The following is a 16450-nucleotide window of genomic DNA, read 5'->3' on the forward strand; positions in this document are numbered from 1 at the left end:
TTCATGCCTTTATCGTCCCTTCAATTTAGGTAGCCAATGTCTAAGTTGCCTGTCCATGGTTGTTTAAGTATAGGAAGTCTGAGCTAAAGAGAAGCCATTGGATTTATTTTCTCCAGACTACACATTGCCACGGAGCCCTAGTGGTACAGTGGTTAAAGCACTCAGCAGTTGATCCAAAGGTTCGCAATTCAAACCCACAAGCGCTTCTGTAGGAAAAAGATGTGGCAGTCCACTTCTTTAAAGATTTTCAGCCTTGAAAACTCTATGGGGCAGTTCTACTTTGTACTATGGGGTCACTATGAGTCAGAATCTACTCAATGACAGTGGATTTAAGATTTAAGAAGAGGAGATATGATGTACCATTGCAAATCTAAAGTGATTGGGACCAATGGTGTGCTGATAAATATTTGACAACTGGCTATACAGGGGGAAGGCCTTTATTTTTTGTAATAGTTATTGATTTTCATGGCGTAAATGGAATCTTGGTGCAGCAGTATAGGATAAGTATTGGACCATTAACTGCAAGGTCGGTAGTTCAAACCCACCAGTTGCTCCTTGGAAACCCTATACAGGGTTGCTATGAGTCAGATCTGACTCCACAGTACTTTACAACAGCAATGGTGTAAATAAAGAGCTATGACTCCATATGATAAGCACTGGACTGTGGACCACAAGATCGTAAGTTTGAGCCCACCAGCCACTCTGTAGGAAAAAGATGAAGCTTTCTGCTCCCACAAAGATTTCAAGTCTCAGAAACCTTACAGAGGGTCGCTATGAGTTGGCCAACTCAACAGCACCTAACAACAACAAAAGTGTAAATCTCCCCCCTCTGTCTGATTTCCAGCTACCAATGTGATGCCTCCAAAGGCAGAGCTGGGGAAAGGTGTGCATTAGCCCATCACTACTTAGTCCTTCCATCGTGTGTGTACACAGACATAAATAACCTCAAGAACACTAATAATAGTAAAATGTCAAATAATTAGCCAGTTATAAATTCTGATGTTCTTTTTTATTTATTCTGTGCTTCTGCTGCAAATCTACACAGCAAAAACACACAATCCAACCATTTCTATGTATCATTCTATATATAACGATACTAGTTACGTTCTTCAAGTTCTGAAACCATTCTCACCCTCTTTTTCTGAGCTGTTCCTCTCTCATAAACTCACTCTCCTCTAAAGTTTCTATCTAATCTTTCAAGTTTCTGTTGTCACTGTGATCCCATACAGTTTAGTGTACTGTGGTGGCTTGCATGTTGCTATGATGCTGGATGCTATGCCACCGGTATTTTAAATACTAGTTTCACCCATGATAGACAGGTTTCAGCAGAGCTTACAGACTACGAGAAACTAGAAAGAAGGAGAGGCAAACTACTTTTGAATGTTTAGCCACTGAAAAGTTGAATAGCAGCCGAACACTGTCAGATGTAGTATTGAAAAAGAGCCCCTCAGGTTGGAGGTACTCAAAATACAACTGGGGAAGAGCTGCCTCCTCACAGAAGAAATGACCATAAGGATGTGAATGGAGCAAAGCTTTTAGGACCTTCATTTGCTGATGGGGCACAACTCAAAACGAGGGAAAATAGCTGCGAACATCCATTAATAATCAGAACATGGAATATATGAAGCATCATTGCTGTTAAGTGCCGTAGAGTCAATTCTAACTTACAGCAACCCTGTATAGGGTTTCCTAGGAGTGACTGGTGGGTTTGAACCACCAACCTTGCAGTTCAAACACAGTCCTGTGGTTGAGTGCTTATCCTACATGAATCTAGGAAAACTGGAAGTTATCAAAAAAAATTGAAATGAATGCATAAAGATCCTAGGCATTACTTAGTGAGCTGAAATGGACTGATATTGGCTATTCTGAATCTAATAATCATGTGATTTACTATGCTGGGAACAACAAATTCAAGACGAATAGCATCATATTCATCATCAAAAAGAACATTTCAAGATCTATTTTGAAGTAAAATGCTATCTGTGATAGGATATCATATGTCTACAAGGAAGACCCATTAATACCACTATTATTCAAATTTATGCACCAACCACTAAAGCCAGTAATGATGAAACTGAAGAATTCTACCAACTTCTTCAGTCTGAAATTGATCAAACATGTAATCAAGATGCATTGAAAATTACTTTTTGATTGGAATACAAAAGTTGGAAACAAAGAGGAAGGATCAGTAGTTGGAAAATATGGCCTTGGTGATAGAAATGATGTTGGAGATCACATGATAGAATTTTGCAAGACCAATGACTTCTTTGTTGCAAATACCATTGTTAAACAACATAAAGGTAACTATACATACGGACCTCACCAGATGGAATACATAGAAATCAAACTGACTACCTCTGTGGGAAGAGATTATAGAGAAGTTCAGTGTCATCAACCAAAACTGGGTCAGGGCAGACTGGAACAGACCATATACAAGTTCAGATAGAAGCTGAAGAAAATTAAAGCAAATAAACAAGAGCCAAATCAACACATCCCACCAGAATTTAGAGATCTCAAGAACAAATTTGATGCATTTGACACTAATGTTGGAAGACCAGAAGAGTTGTGGGATGACATAAAGATCATACAAGAAGAAAGCAAAAGATCATTAAAAAGACAGGAAAGAAAAGACCAAAATGAATGCCAGAAGAGACTCCGAAATTTGCTCTTACATGTAGAGAAGCTAACACTAATGGAAGAAAAGAGGAAATAAAAAAGCTGAACAGAAGGTTTCAAAAGACAGATTGAGAAGACAAAGTCAAGTATTATAATGAAATATGCAAAGACCTGAAGTTAGAAAACCAGAAGAGAAGAACATGCTCAGCATTTCTCAAACTGAAAGAACTGAAGAAAAAATTCAACCACAACTTGAAATACTGAAGGAGTCCTGGTATGGTACTGCAGGATAGGCACTGCACCACAAGGTCAGTTTTAATCACAAGGTCAATGGTTCAAACTCACCATCCGCTCCTTGAAAACTCTATACAGGTTCACTATAAGTCGAAACTGAATCAACAGCACTAAATAACAACAACATGGGCAAAATATTGAGTGATGCACAAAGCATCAAGAAGACAGAAAGAATGCACAGAGTCACTGTACCAAAAAGAAGTGGCCTGTGTCCAACCATCTGAAGGGGTGGCATATGGCCAAGAACCAATGTAAGAAGAAATACAAGCTGCACTGAAGGCATTGGCGAAAAAACACCAAGGCTCCAGGAATTGACGGAATACACATTGAAATCTTTCAACAAACTAAAGCAGCACTGGAGGCACTCACTCCTCACTCACCTATGCCAAGAAATTTGGAGACAATTATCTAGCCAACCAATTGGAAAAGATCCATATTTGTACCCATGCCAAAGAGCGGTGACCCAACAGAATGTGGAAATCACTGAACAATATCATTAATATAACATGCAAGTAAAATTTTATGTAAGATAATTCAAAAATGATTGCAACAATCACTGGCAGGGAACTGCTAGAAATTCAAGTTGGATTCAAAAGAGAATGTGAAACTAGGGATATCACTGCTGACGTCAGATATATCTTGGTTGAAAGCAGACAATACCAGAAAGATGTTTATTTGTGCTCTATTGACCATGAAAAGGCTGTCAACTGTGTAGATCATGACAAGCTATGGACAACATTGCAAAGAATGGGTATTCCAGAACTTCATTGTGCTCACGAGGAACCTGCACATAGACAGTCAGAACAGAACAACTGAATGGTTGAAAATCAGGAAAGGTTGCGCCAGGGTTATGTTCTTTCACCTTATGTATTCAATCTGTATGCTGAGTAACTAATCCAAGAAACTGGATTCTATAAAGAAGAAAGTGGCCTCAGGATTGGAAAAAGATTCATTAACAACCTGTGAGATGCAAAAGACACAACCTTGCTTGTGAAAGTGAAGATGATTTGAAGTACTTGATTACAGCCTTTTGTATGAATTGCACTTCAATATAAAGAAAATTAACACCTCATAACTGTACCAATAAATAACATCATGATAAACGGAGAAAGGAGTCCTGGTGTGGCACCACAGGATAGTACACTGGACCTCAAGCTCAGCTAGGAGCCAGAATCGACTTGATGGCACTTAAAAACAACAACAACAAATGGAGAAAAGATTGAAGTTGTCAAACACTTTATTTTGCTTGGATTCACATTCAGCTTAGCTTCACCTAACAACAAGAGAGCATAATGCTCAAAGCAGATCATTTTTTTCAACACTTTAGCTAAACTACTGTTCAGTTTTAAGAAGACTTTAGGGGTTATTTTTGGTTTTAAATCTAAAGATTATCTCAGAGCAATAGGTTCAGGGGTTCATCTAGGCCCCTTGGCTCCAGAAAGTCAGGAGTACATGAGATTTTGAAATTCTGTTCTGCATTTTTCTTCTTTTGATCAGGATTCTTCTATGAAATCATTGATCAGCATGTTCCGTAATGGTAGTCAGCCACCATCCAGCTCTGTTCTCATGGCAAAGAAGGCAGGCCGCTCTTCATGGAAGCAATTCGCCACACATTCCATATTCTTTCTACTCTTGACGCTGTTTCTCACTAGGATGCTCCTGATGAATAGAGACCATTTGTGTCCTGGATGACTGCTTACAAACTTTTAAGACCCCAAGCAAAGGAACTAGGAGGTAGAACAGAAACACTGCTATTAGGCCCATTAACTGGAGGCCTCCTGAAACCCTAAACCTCCACACAAAGGAGTCCTTTGTGTATAAGCCATATCAGAAGTGACTCTTTCTGTGTCATTCCAAACACATTGCCATCAACTTGATTCCAACTCACAGTGATCTCAGGCAGGGTTTCCAATGCTGTAAATCTTTACAGGAGCAGAAAGCAAGCCTTACCTTTCTCCTGTGGAGTAGCTAGTGGATTTGCAACTGCCGAGCTTATGGTTAGCAGTTCAGTGCTTGATACTGTACCTTTGTTTTTAACATGATATCATTGTAAATTCACATCATCTTTAATAATGACTGTGTTTAACAAGTAACTCAGAAAAAAATCCGAAAATCTAAGTTGGCTTTTGCAAGTTATGCCATTGGCCCATTGGCCCAGTGCCCATTTTTTGTGGAATATGACAGGAAACCAGTCCTTCCGAGAACGCTTTTCAGCAGTGCTGTTGTGCGCATTAGAACGATTCCCCTCAGAGGCCATCTGTCTCCCGTTTACAAATGGGGTAACTACAGTTCAGAGGAATAAAGTGACTTCTAAGAGTCACAAATACCCAGATTTTTTCTGCTCCAAGACCCTCGCTTTCCAGTGGCATCCAGTTCCTTAAGAGTTCTTTGTACTTTCTGCTCAATTTTTCTACAAACGTAAAACTGTTCTAAAATGTAGAACCTAATCATTTTTAAAGGACCCCTGGTGGTGCAGTGGGTTAAGCACTGGGCTGCTAGCCTTAAGGTTAGTGGTTGAAACCCACCAGGAGAGAGATGAAGATGTACAGTCTCAGAAACCCGAAAAAGCAGTTCTACCCTGTCCTATTGTTGTTATGTGCCGTGGAGTTGGTTCCGATTCATAGCGACCCTGCACAGGGTTTCCGAGGCTGTAAATCTTTATGGGAGCAGAAAGCCTGTATGCTCCCTTTATGAGAGCAGAAAGCTAGTAGTTTCAAACTGCTGACCCTGAGGTTAGCAGCCCGATTCATAACCACTACACTACCAGAGCTCCTTCCCCTGTCCTATAGGGTCACTATATATTGGAATCCATTCCACAGTGGTGGGTGTTCATTTTAAAAATGTAAAGGCCTACAGTGGCACATTTAGAATCCCCTGGCTGGCCCCACTCACACCTATACATCCACACGTGTGCACACACACATGCATTCAGGCACGCCTACATGTGTGTGCACAAGCAAACACACATAGCCACCACCCATTCCCAGCTCACAGTGCCCCTTCTTTCCTAGATCAAGTCAAGCGTGATCCGCAAGAATGCCAAGTACCTACTCAAAGGCGAGTCGGCTGGCAAGGTCTTCAAAGTCAATGAAGACACAGGGGACGTGTATGCCTATGAGAGGCTGGACCGGGAGAAGACCTCCGAGTACCACCTCACTGCCCTCATTGTGGACAAGGATACCAATAAGAACCTCGAGTCTCCTTCCAGCTTCACCATCAAAGTCCACGACGTGAACGACAATTGGCCTGTGTTCCCCTACCGAGTGTTCAATGCGTCCGTGCCTGAGCTGTCCACTATGGGTACCGTGGCCAGTCTGTCCCTCTCCTTCCCTCATCCTGAGTCTGGAAGCAGCTCTCACATCAGCACCTACTGCCTATGGTTGGGAGTCAGTGAATTCAGGCCAAAGCAGCAGTTGTAATGCCCATGTTGCCACTTTATATGACATGAAAGAAATGCTGGGCCCCAGACTAAGCTCTGACCTGACCCCAAACTGACTCCTGACCCTAGTCAGAGACTGAGCCCTGACCCTATACAGGGACTGAACCTTTAACCTACATATAAACTGAACCCTGATCTTACACATAGAATGAGTCTGATCCTGTACAGAGACTGAGCCCTTACCCTATACAGGGACTGAACATTTAACCTACATATAAACTGAACCCTGATCCTACACATAGAATGAGTCTGATCCTATACAGAGACTGAGCCCTGACCCTAGTCAGAGACTGAGCCCTGACCCTACACATAGTACGAGCCCCGACCCTATATATAGACTGAGCCCTGATCCTACACATAGAATGAACCCAGATACCAGTCATAGGTGAAGCCCTGACTGTACACATAGACTGAACCATAACCCACCTTGATCATGGACTGAATCATGACCATGATTATAATCTGAGACATGATGCTGATCACAGATTGACCTCTCTTAGCTTAGACTGAGACCTGACCTTTAGGATTGACTAAGACCTGACCATGGTCAGCCCCGGCCATCAGGGATGCACAAACATCTCATAAGTCTTTGGGGCAAACCCCATTCACTTCTTTTGACCCTCAAGACTGGGATTAACCTTTGCACATGAAAAGTGCCAAGCCCACCAGCAAGACAAGAAAGGCCTTCTCTAGGAACCATGGGGGGAGGGGCAGGTGGAGATTTAGGCATCCAGAGATCTTGCCCCCCGAGTGTGTCACCAGCCTGGACCTGGACCTCAGGTGGTTACCTGAGGTCCTTCTTCAGTGGGTACCAGAAAAGGGGTGCTCTTCCCACACTCTTAGTCCAGGGTCCTTGAAAAGGCCCCAGGACCAATCCTTCCTGTTAAGTATAGGAGCCCTGAATTGAGACTGAAAGATGTGATACAGCACTTTAGAGGCATCTCCATTGTCTTGCTCCTACCTTCCAGAAAAGAGAAGGAATAATCCAGTACTCCCCATTTTCCTCACGGCCCCAAGCATTCACCCCACCCCTCCCTCTATTTCCCCATAGATACAACCCTTTGTTTTCTTGATCCCTTGCAAGGCTGACAGGGCTGGACCCCCGCCACCGAAGCACTTGGCCCTGACACAGTCTCCTCTGAGAGCAGACCTGTCTTTTCTTTCCCGGACTCAGGAGAAGCCTGAGCCCTACCTTCCCTTGACCAGGAAATGGGTACGGGGCTGGCAAACACAAGGCAATACCCAGGATTCTCTCTCTGCAGGGACCTCAGTCATCCGTTTGACAGCGGTGGATGCAGATGACCCTACAGTGTCAGACCACGCTTCTGTCACATACCAAGTCCTGAAAGGAGATGACGTATTTGGCATTGATGATTCTGGTCTGTGTGACTTACCCTCCTGGACATGCATCACCTGGGGTTGGGTTGGGGGAGTGGTATTCCAGGTGCAAGTGCTGAGGGAAGTTCAATCTAACTCCTAAAGGGGTTGCCAACCATTGAGCAACACTGCCCCATGGGGTGCTCAGTATCCCACATTAAGACAAGGCACCCAGTAGGAGGAGAAAGAAGCAGATAGACACCCAAGACATGGACTCAAGTTCAGGGAACAAAATCAAGATCTTGTTTCCCAAGCAAGTGACACAAACAGCCCTGGCCCTAGTTCAGACAGACCTGGCTTCCAAGCCCAGCTCTGCTGCTCACCACCTCTAGAGGCCTGGGTCAAGTCCATTAATACCTGTGAATCTTAGTTCCTTCTCTAGAACGCCGATATTTTAGTGTACAGGGCAGCTGTGAAGTTTGAGAGGTAATGTATGGAGAGAGCTTGGCCCATAGTAATTGTTCACTGTGACTAAACTGTAGTTTAGTACAGAAGGCTGTACAGCTACATGGCACAGACACCACCACAATCCTTTAGTGCACCGAGGCAGACCTCGCTAATCCACTGCATCACTCTTGCACCCTAAGCCTAGGTGTAGCTTCCTGAGCTTTCATAGCACAGTGCTCTAGATGGCCAGGACCAGGTTTGGCCAGCTTGGGCCCAGCAGTGCAGGGCATGGAGGTGGTGGATTTAGGCCAGTGCTCTCAGTCCTGGCTGTGCATTAGTATCACCTGGGAGTGTTTACCTCATGGTCTCTGGAGGTGGGTCCCAGCATCAATGTCTTTTAAAAGCTCCCTGGATAATATGGGTCATTTTTTGCAGGAGTAATTTTCACAAAAACGGCAAACTTGGACCGAGAAACACAGGCAAAATACGAAATAGTGGTGGAGGCACGAGATGCCCAGGGACTCCATGGGGAATCAGGAACGGCCACCGTACTGGTCACTCTGCAAGACGTCAATGACAACTTCCCCATCTTCACCCAGAGTGAGCTTCTCCCTTGGGGTCCACATCTTGGGGATTTCTCCCCCACCAGGGTGAGCTTAAGACCTAGAGAAGTCCCAATGCAGGAAGGGACCTTGCTCCCCAACCACTAACACATGCCCCAGGCTGTCCAGCTGGCCCTGTCATGGTCTCTCACAGAGGGGAGGCACACTGTGCCCCGAGCCCAACTCCCAGGTAGGAGCAGCTCACCCAGACCCTTGGGGTCAGCCCCAAGCCACAACTAGGACATCCCCTGAGCCATTGAGCCAGGGCATAGCAAAGCTCCACCCCAGAGCCGGGGCTGAGGCCAGTTCCCGCTTATAAACTGGTTCTCTCCACCAAACCCCCACCATAAAACTCTGGCAAAGCCTTTCCTGGACGAGGCTGGGAAGGAAAAGGGATGGCTCCACTCAGTTGTAGCCTCCAGTGCCAGAGACATAATTCACAGACTCGGCCATCCCTGAGCAGCTCACGTTTTCACAAGTGGCCTGCTTGTGCACATGCAAACTCCTGACTTGTCAACTGATCCATCCTCTAGTCCCTAGCAAAGTAACTGGCATACAGCAGGTGCTCACTAACCACTTGTTGGTTGCATGGAAGGAAGGATGAATGGATGGACAGATAGAGCAGGACCTTGGCATCTAGAATTACTCTAGACATTGGGCTACTTACTAACCACACAGTCAGCAGTTCAAACCCACCAGCTGCTCCATGAGAGAACGATAAGGCTGTTTGCTCCTGCAAAGATTTAGCTTCAGAAACCCTATATAGGGTCACTATGAATTGGAAGCTACTCAATGGCAGTGGGTACTGTTATTGACATTATTATTACCATCTTCATCACTATACTATGCCCATTATCTGTACCCAGATATGTTAAATAGTATAAAGGAACAGTCACCTTGTATATCTCATTAACTCAGTGGCTTTTGGGGTGACCTATTTGCATCAGACAAATACACGTTTGCTGTGCCGGAAGACATCCGCGTGGGCAGCCCTCTGGGTTCTCTGTTTGTTGAGGACCCTGATGAACCCCAGAACCGGATGACCAAGTACAGCATCGTGCAAGGCGAATACAAGGACACCTTTACCATCGAGACGGTCGCTACCCATAACGAGGGCATCATCAAACCCATAAAGGTCTGTAGCCTGCAGCAATAATGCCAAACAGAGGATTTAGGGGTTGGGGGTCCTGGCATCCACAGGACCCACCCAGTGAAGGTGCTCACCCTAACTCAGCTCAGAGCTGGACCTGTCACACATGGAGACTGAGCCAGGAGAGAGTCAGTGTCTTAAGCTCACTATTTTCTGCCCTCCTGCAGCCCCTAGACTATGAGCGCATCCAACATTACAGCTTCACCATCGAGGCCATGGACCCCACCATCAACCTTCGCTACCTGGACAGCAACTCCCACAGAAACACCGCCCGCATCTTCATCAACGTCACAGATGTAGATGAACCGCCCGTCTTCCAGAAACCTTTCTACCACTTCCAACTGCGTGAGAACCAAAAGAAACCTCTGATTGGCTCAGTGCTGGCCACGGACCCTGACGCGGCTCGGCGTGGCATTGGGTGAGGGCTGCTGGTGTGTGGGATCATGTGATAATCTTTGAATTGTTATCTCCTCTGGACTGAGGGGCTTCGAGCAATCACCTGGGAAGTGGCAGAGGCTGAGTTAGAGCCAATGACCACTAGGATCTTATCCTCTCCCAGTGCCTTCCAGGGACCCCAGCCAACCAGACTGTTAGAGGTAGGAGCAGCTCACCCATCTTAGTGACAGGCCCGAAAACAACCAATCAGATGTCATACCTGAAGCCCTTTTATTAGAAATATTTTATTAAATTTGTCTTCTGAAAACCACAAAAGATATGTTTATTTTACAGATCTACAACAATCATCACTAATCCCAACCCCCAGATACTAGCTTATTTCAGAGTTTCTTGGTCCTTTCATGATGTTATTAGTTTAGTGGGTTCCTGTCATGCCGTTATTCACAACCACACACACATACTCGTATAGATACAATGATAGTGAATTGTTGTTGTTTGGTTGCGTGGTTTCAGATTTGTATTGTTCTTACATGTTTGGGGATCATACCATACCTACCTCCCTGCTACTGGCTCCTCTGTCTTAAGTGTACTTCCCCTCCCTACTTTCTGGGACAAAAAGTTCTAACTCATACTTTTTGTTGTTGTTGTTGTGTGCCGTGGAGTCGCTTCCAACTCATAGCGACCCTGTACAGGGTTTCCGAGGCTGTAAATCTTTACGGGAACAGAACGCCTCATCTTTCTCCTGCGAAACAGCTGGAAGTTTCAAACTGCTGACCTTGCGGTTCGCAGCCCGATTTGTAACCACTACGTAACTCATACTTTTTAGAGCCTCATAATATTTCCACCCTATGTGACACTGTAGGATAAGTACTGGACTGCTAGCTGCAATGTCAGAGGTTCAAACCCATCAGCTGCTTCTCAGAAACCCTATACAAGATCACTGTGAGTCAAAACCACCTCAACAGCACTTAACAACATTTGATAACCCAAAAGCCTAGTGCCACCCAGTTGATTCCAACTCCTAGTGGTCCCACATGTTACAGAGTAGAACTGCTCAACAGGTGTCCTGGTGTGGTGCTGTAGGATACGCACTTGACTTCTAATCATAAAGTTAGAGGTTCAAACCCACCAGATGCTCCTTGGAAACCCTACACAGGGTTACTATGAGTCAGAATTGACTAAGAACAAATCTTTACAGAAACACATCTCTGGGTTTTTCTTCCAGAGCACCACTGAGTATGCTCGAACTACCAGCCTTTCTATTAGCAGTCAAGCATAAACTCATTTGTGTCCCAAGAACCTTCGAGTACATGGCTTTTCCATATACATCCAAATGAACCCCTGCCTATCTGCTCCCGGTGGATGCAAACCACCTGACCACCCAGGTTCTTTGTGCTGCTGCCATTTCCTAGATAAGGCATTATTCAGTGGTTACGAATCGGGCTGCGAACCGCAAGGTCAGCAGTTCGAAACTACCAGCTGTTCCATGGGAGAAAAATGAGGCTTTCTGCTCCCATAAAGATTTACAGCCTCGGAAACCCTATACAGGGTCACTATGAGTCGGAACCGACTCCATGGCACATAACTACCACCACCACCACCAAGCTCCTGTGCAGACCTGAATCTATTTCTGAATTCTTTATTTTATTTAATGATGCATAGCAAAGTTATTCTACTTTATTGTTGGTAGCTTTATGCTATATCTTAGAGTACATAAGACAAATCCCTCTCTTACCATCTCTTTATTTTGTATATTTTTTATCCATTCTCAATTATTCATGCTTTCTTATGAACTCTAAAATTATTCTATCAAGGTTTTTAAAAATCTAATTATAATGCGACTCATGTTTATGTATCAAATTTGAAAGCGTTAATATTTCTACATTGTTAAGGTACAAAATATAAGCCTCCATTTTATCACATCCCAGAAATTTGGGGAGTACTTGTTTCATTGTATTTCTATTCTAAATTGGAGTCCTAGTGTGGCTCTGTGGGTTAATGCACTGGACTGCAAAGTCAGTGTGAACCACAAGGTTGGTGGTTCAAACTCAACAGCTGCTCCTTGGAAACCCTATAAAGGTCGCTATGGGTTGGAACCTACTCGATGGCACTTAACAACAACAACTATTCTAAAACGTCTAGTTATTTTTGTTTAGTATTTGATCCAAGGGTTTATATAAGAGAATGGTTTAGGTTTCATGTTTGTCATCATTTTCAAAATGGTAATTTTGTCTTGATTTAACTTCTATCTTCAATGTAACATAATTGTATTTCCATCCATTTTTTTTCCAGAATAGCTAAGCTTTTGTTATATGTGTCTTCATTTTCCTATACAGTAAGCAAAGTTTTATTCTACCTTCACTGTGACTTTAACTTTGATTCATTAATTAATTGCTCACTGTTTTTTTCCGTTAAACATTTTGCCTTCAATTCCATGTTACCTGATATTCATTTCACCTGTCCTATTTTCGTGCTACTCAGACTTGCCTGATAAAATTCTCCAACTTTATTTTTAACTTTTCTAAGTCATTTGGCATTAAGATGTCTCTTGAAAATAGAGTGTAGTTGGGTTTTGCTTTTTAATCCAAACTGAGATTACTGGTATTTAACCTATTGACATTTTTCATCATAAATGTTATGTTTGGTCTTATTTCTTCCATCTTGTTTTACATTAATTATTTCTCAAATATAATAACTGTCCCTTCCCCCATCTTTGCTATACAGTCTTTTTTCTTTTTTTTTTTTTACTTTCCTCTTTTTTCTTCTACATATTTTTATGGGGTCCTACTATGGCCCTATAGGATAAGCACTGAACTGCTAACCTCAAGGTCGGTGGCTCAAACCCACCAAATCTCCTCAAAGACCCTCTACAGGGTTGCTATGAGTCAGAACTAACTCTGTGGCACTTAACAATAACAAGAAGATATTTGGATAGAGTACATCTGTTTTTACTTCTACCAGCAAGATTTACTTCTACCTGCAAAATTAATTTTTTCCTGAACTCATATATTTTCTACTTATAAATATTACACACACATGAATTAGCCATTGCTCTCCTATGTATGAAAAATAAACAAGCTCATTTCATTCTTCCAAAATCAGGTTTTTACTTTATATTGGTGGTGGCTGTATGCCGTTGAGTCACTTCTGACTCTTAGAAGAGTATAGGGTTTTTGAGGCTGTAAATCTTTACAGGAGCAGAAAGCTTCATCTTTCTCCCAAAACATATATGAGGGACTTCAAAACATTCATGGGAGAATTCCAATTATGTGAAAGCATTTGTTAATTAGATGGATTTCATTTTCAAAGTGTTTTTTCAAAATCCATCTCATAACAAATACCTTAGGTTTTGTTTTGTTTTTTGTTTTTTTGCCTTCTTATAATAATAACATTTGCATGAGCTCTATAACCCTCAGATACCAGCCATTTCCCTTCAAAAATGCTATCACTGTTTTCGAACATTGACTCTTGTGTAGACTCTGACGCATCTGATTTCTCTTTTTTGAAAATAAGGAGTTTCTTTTTCCATTTGGATTCTTCTCAGTTTCTTCACAAAGTCTTGAAATTCTTAAGTTTCATCAGGGTATGCCTAAAGATGAATTTCTTTTGAAAGTTATTTGTTGTTGTTGTTAAGTGCCATCGAGTCGGTTCCGACCCATAGCGACCCTGTACAGGGTTTCCGAGGGTGTAAATCTTTACGGGAGAAGAAAGCCTCATCTTTCTCCCACGGAGCGGCTGGTAGTTTCAAACCGCTGACCTTAAGGTTCACAGCCCAATTCGTAACCACTACGCTACCAAAGTTATACCTGATATTAATTCACCTCCTTTAATCTTTAGACTTGGGTTTTTCTTCAGTTCAGCAAAGTTTTCTTTTATTATATCATTTTTTATTTCGTTGGTTTCTATTTATTCCGGAATGTTCCTCAATAGTAGCACATATCTGTTTTCCTATCGTGTGTGTGTATTATTGTTGTTAAGTGTTTTTGAGTTGATTCCGACTCATAGCAACCCTATAAAGAGTTTCTGAAGAGCGGATGGTGAATCTGAACTGCCGACCTTGTGGTTCAAACCAACCTTGCAGTCCAGTGCCTATCCCAGCACGCCACACCAGGATTCCTATCAAGAGCTATAATATATACATATGGTATGCTTTGACAGCAACCCTATATAGGGTTTTCAAGGAACAACTGGTGGGTTTGGAACAGCTGGTGGGTTTGAACCACCAATTTTTTGATTAGCAGTCCAGTGCTTATCTTACAGTGCCGCACCACCACACACACACACATACACACACACACACATATATATATACACACATACATACTGCTGCTATGCATGCCATCAAGTCTGTTCTGATTCAAAGCGACCCTGTATAAGGTTTCTGAAGTTATAAATCTTCTTTATAGGAGTAGAAAGCTTCAATTGTCTCCCAATACATAATACACACATACAATCTGAACACAAGTTAAAATGTTTCAACAAACTGATGCAGCACTGGAGGTGCTCACTCATCTGTGCCAAGAAATCTGGAAGACAGCTAACTGGCCAACCGATCGGAAAAGATCCATATGTGTGTCCATTCCAAAGAAAGATGACACAACAGAATGTGAAAATCTATCATTAATATCACATGCAAGTACATTTTTGCAAAAGGTAATTCAAAAACAGTTACAGCAGTGCATTGACAGGGAACCAGAAATTTAAGCAGAATTTAGAAACGGACATTGAACAAGGGATATCATTGCTGCCGTCAGATGAATCTTGGTTGAAAATAGAGAATACCAAAAAGGATGTGTACCTGTGCTTTACTGACTGTGCAAAGGCATTCGACTATGTGGATCATAACAAATTTATGGAGACCATTGTGAAGAATGGGAATTCCAGAATACTTAATTGTGCTCATAAGGAACCTATCTATATAGACCAAGTCATTTAAACAGAACAAGGGAATAGTGAATAGCTTAAAAATCAGGAAAGGCGTGTACCAGGGTTATATCCTTTTACCATACTTATTCAATTTGTATGTTAAGCAAATAATCCACTAAAATGGATTACATGAAGAAGAGCATGGCATCAGGATTGGAGAAAGATCATCAACAAACTGTGATATGCAGTTGATACAACCTTGATTGGGAGAAGCAAAGAGGACTTGAAATACTTACTGAGATCAAAAACCACAGCCTTTAGTATGAATTGTGCTCCAATGTAAAGAAAATGAAAACCCTCACAACTGGACCAAAAAATTATATCATGATAAATGCAGAAAATTATGAAGTTGTCAAAGATTTCATTTTACTAGGATCCACAATCAATACTCATGGAGATGGCAGTCAAGAAATCAAACAACATTGCATTAGGCAAATCTGCTGCAAAAGGAGTATCTTCAAAGTGTTAAGGAGCAAAGTTGTCACTTTGAGAACTAAGGTGCACCTGACACAAGGTGATTTTCAATCACCTCGTATGCATGTGAAAAGTTGGACAATAAATAAGGAAGATCTAGAAGAACTCATGCATTTGAATTATGTGTTGGCAAAGAGCATTGACAGTACCATGGACTGCCAAAAGGACAAATAAGTCTGCCTTGGAAGAAGTGCAGCTAGAATGCTCCTTGGACTAGAGGATGGAGAGATTTCATCTCACATACTTCAGACATGTTATCAGGAGGGACCAGTCCCTGGAAAGGACATCATGCTTGGCAAAGTAGATGGTCACTGAAAAAAAGGAAGACCCCAACAAAATGAACTGACACAGAGGCCGCAACACATGACAACTGTGAGGATGGTGCAGGACTGGGCAGTGTTTCCTTCTGCTGTTCACATGTTCACCATGAGTTAGACCCAACTCGACGGCACTAACAACATACATATTCATATCAATATATACATGTACATGTATGGATGTATGCATTTTTTTCCTCTCCCCCTTTTTTTTTTTTAATTTCTTTATATCCTTTTTCCTAGATTTGGGGGGGGGGGGACTTTTCTTTCTGTTTTCTTTTTTTACAAATTGAAGTCCCTTTCAATAGCTTCTTACCTCTTCCAACTCCTTTTTCCTGTCTCCCTGGCTCTTTTCACTAATCACATAAACTAATCCTAACTGAGCTGTTAGAGCTGCCTCCGTTCTAACAGTGCTATCAGTGGAACCCCAGGTACCACCTGCAGTCTAGTGAGGGCAACGTTGCTAAAATCA

General features: G+C 42.5%; 1 protein-coding gene across 1 annotated transcript in view; it reads left to right on the forward strand.

Annotated features, from left to right (window-relative positions):
• CDH5 (cadherin 5, type 2 (vascular endothelium)) overlaps window positions 1-16450 on the forward strand; it is a 49775-nt gene that overhangs the window by 24313 nt on the left and 9012 nt on the right. The window contains exons 8-12 of the mRNA XM_006863632.1: window positions 5922-6210; window positions 7612-7728; window positions 8549-8713; window positions 9663-9850; window positions 10033-10283. Of these exons, the coding sequence (XP_006863694.1) occupies window positions 5922-6210; window positions 7612-7728; window positions 8549-8713; window positions 9663-9850; window positions 10033-10283 (1010 nt within the window). The remainder of the gene's footprint in view (window positions 1-5921; window positions 6211-7611; window positions 7729-8548; window positions 8714-9662; window positions 9851-10032; window positions 10284-16450) is intronic.

Source organism: Chrysochloris asiatica, unplaced genomic scaffold, assembly GCF_000296735.1.
Source record: "Chrysochloris asiatica unplaced genomic scaffold, ChrAsi1.0 scaffold00055, whole genome shotgun sequence".
In the NCBI taxonomy this organism is placed as follows: Eukaryota; Metazoa; Chordata; class Mammalia; order Afrosoricida; family Chrysochloridae; genus Chrysochloris; species Chrysochloris asiatica.